Raw genomic sequence first — 2,941 nt, 5'->3', positions numbered from 1 at the left:
GAACACCCTTAGGTATAACAAAGATATTCACCCAGTAGTTGTAAAGAGTAGTGAGCACAGAGGACACTAACACCAATCTCCCAGAATATGATAATTTTTTTGAGCCAAAACTTCTTATCCTATTAATCAGCTTCTCCACAAGGATATTACAATCAGCTTTGGACATCCTGCCACAGGTAATGGGAACTCCAAGATACCTAAATGACAGATGCCCTTCTTGAACTCCAGAGACTTGTAATATCTCATTTTTAACCCAGCTGGGGACCCCATTAAAGAAGGCATTGGTCTTGGTAGGGTTCATTTGGAGCCCAGAAGCATGAGAAAAGGTAGAAAAAGATCTTAAAAGAACCATTATAGACTTCACATCTTCTTTGCAGAAGAGTAATAAATCGTCAGCAAACATAAGGTGGAACAATCTCAAAGGGCTGCATAAAGGGTGGAATTTGAAAGGGAAAGTAGCAGTAGTATAGGCCAGAACCCTACTCAGGTATTCCATAGCAATAGTGAATAGAGGAGGGGGGGGGGGGGGGGAGAGACAGGGGATCACCCTGTCTTAAACCTTTAGCACCTTTGAAATGACCAAAAGTCTCACCATTAAGGACAAGAGAGTATGAAGCCGTTCTTGTACACTCCATGATTAGATGGATAAAGAAAGGGGGGAAATTTAAATAGGTCAACATTTGTTCCAGGAATCCCCAATTTACTGAGTCATAGGCTTTTTTTAAATCTACTTTGAGGATGAACCTAGGAGACACAGTCTTCCTATTATAACATCTAATCACATCTTGACAAATTAGAATGTTCTCCACAATACTTCTTCCTTTAATAAACCCACCCTGACTATCACTGATAATATGTGGTAGGATTTTAGCTAGCCTGTTGCATAGCAATTTAGAGATACATTTATATATGACATTACAACAAGAGATGGGCCTAAATTGTGTGACATTATGAGGTAAGTCACATTTAGGGATTAAGGTAACTAGGGTATGGTTGAGCTGTTTTAATAACTGACCACTCTGAAAAAAATCATGGATGGCTTCACACACAGAGTGATCCACTATGTCCCAAGAATCCCTAAAAAACGCACTGGAATACCCATCAGGCCCAACAGCCTTATGGGAAGGAATAAAAAATAATACCTGCTTAATCTCATCATTAGTGATAGGAGAAAGCAGAATAGTATGATGCTCCTCAATGCAAAGCTTACCCATTTGAACCACATTTTGAGAGACTTTCGTGACAGGTGAAGTTGTGCCAAGCAGGTCAGTGTAGAACTCAACAAAAGCAGCATGTATTTGATCATTATCTTCACATAAAACACCCTTACTATCTTCAATTTTCATTACTTTTCTCCTCACTTGTCTGGTTTTAATCACACTGTGGAAGTATCTAATATTACTATCCCCTTTGTCCACCCATGTGACTTTGGATTTCTGAACCAAAAAAGTATAGCAAGCTTCTTCCAGAAATCTCACACTACTGGCAGCATCAATCTCCATTTGAATAAGCTCAGGATTTTGGGGATCAATCCTTAGCTTCTCCTGGATAGACTCAAGATACATCCTAGCCCTGGCTGCATTGTTTTCAACATCATCAAAGTCATTCTTGTTAAGGTTCTTAAGTAGCCCTTTAAGATACTTAAGCTTGTGGACTAAGTTGTACATTTTTGTCCCAAGCCAGGTTTTACTCCAATGCTCTTGGACACAAGTTTTGAAGTCAACAGATTGACTCCACATGTTGAAATATTTGAAACTCCTCCTCTTCTTATGTCTATCACACTGGTCTTGCACCACACAAGGTGTATGATCAAAGTGCCTTCACAATAAAAGTGTGCATAGGCTTGGGGATTCTCTAGAAGCCACTTCTGATTAACTAAGACTCTATCTAGTCTACTATATACTCTGGTGGAGGGATCTTGCTTGTTGCACCAAGTGAATAAAGACCCAGAAGCTGGACAATCCATCACTTCACACTCATCAACACAGTGTTTAAAATCCTCAATTTCTTCCTCTGTGCTGTGACCACCAAATCTTTCAGTTGGACTAAGGACTGTGTTAAAGTCACCACAGATAACCCAAGGTCCCTGAGTCTGACATTTGATTTGACAGAGTTTATCCCACAACTCTTTTCTCTCTTGGGTCCCATTGTAAGCATACACCATGGTAAGGGTAAAATGAGACCTAGACTCCAAGTCCATAGCTAACAAATGTATAAACTGAGCATCATATTGAAGAATTTGAACATTGAACATGGTGGGGTTCCAAAGAATCCACACTCTACCTCCTTTGTGAAGCTGAGTGTTGGTAGTAATACACCAAGAGTTGCAGAGGTTATTTTTAACTGTATTTAGAGACAAAGGCTTAACCTTTGTCTCAAGGAGGCCAAACAATCCAATTTGGTGATAGTGTAGGAAATTTTTGATGCTGATTTGTTTAGATGGACTGTTCAACCCTCTAATATTCCAGAATCCTCAGTTATGCATTGCCCCCATCAGGAGGCAATACACTACCAATTGTCCCTATTCCTACCTTAAGGGTTAAATTGTTTAGAGTTTCCAACAGGTTATGGGTACCAAATTGTATAGATTTGAGACCAGTCTCCACAATTTCTTGCCTGTTCAGACGGATAATCTTACGAGTAGGAGTATTAGCAACGTGATACTTCCCATTCTTAGACCATGAAACTTCAAAATTGTTAGGTTTTTCAATAGGGGTACTTACAGGGATATCCTCTTTAGGCGTGGGAGGAGAGGCCACAACAGTGACAACAGACTTCTGATTCTGCTTAGGTCGCCATTGTTTTGTCCCCACCTGGCTTGTATTCTTCTAAGGGATATCCTTCTTTCCTTCCTTCTTTCCTTTTCGACATTTAGCAGCTTCATGTCCCACTCCTTGGCACTGAGTACAAAGGAGTGGTTTCCATTCAAACTCCACTTTCA

The 2,941-nt window shown here is 40.1% G+C and overlaps 1 protein-coding gene across 1 annotated transcript; it reads right to left on the bottom strand.

Annotated features, from left to right (window-relative positions):
- Positions 1-871: 871 nt before the first annotated feature.
- LOC141617430 (uncharacterized) lies at positions 872-2,254 on the bottom strand. The gene is made up of 3 exons (XM_074434631.1): positions 1,904-2,254; positions 1,016-1,781; positions 872-876 (listed from the first exon to the last, which is right to left on the bottom strand). Exons 1-3 carry the CDS (start codon positions 2,252-2,254, stop codon positions 872-874), a joined length of 1,122 nt encoding a protein of 373 aa, XP_074290732.1.
- Positions 2,255-2,941: the final 687 nt, after the last annotated feature.

The sequence above is a fragment of the Silene latifolia genome, chromosome X (genome assembly GCF_048544455.1).
Source record: "Silene latifolia isolate original U9 population chromosome X, ASM4854445v1, whole genome shotgun sequence".
NCBI classification, from domain to species: Eukaryota; Viridiplantae; Streptophyta; class Magnoliopsida; order Caryophyllales; family Caryophyllaceae; genus Silene; species Silene latifolia.
Note: the sequence above shows the minus strand (reverse complement) of the source record. Positions and strands in the feature narration are given on the sequence as shown.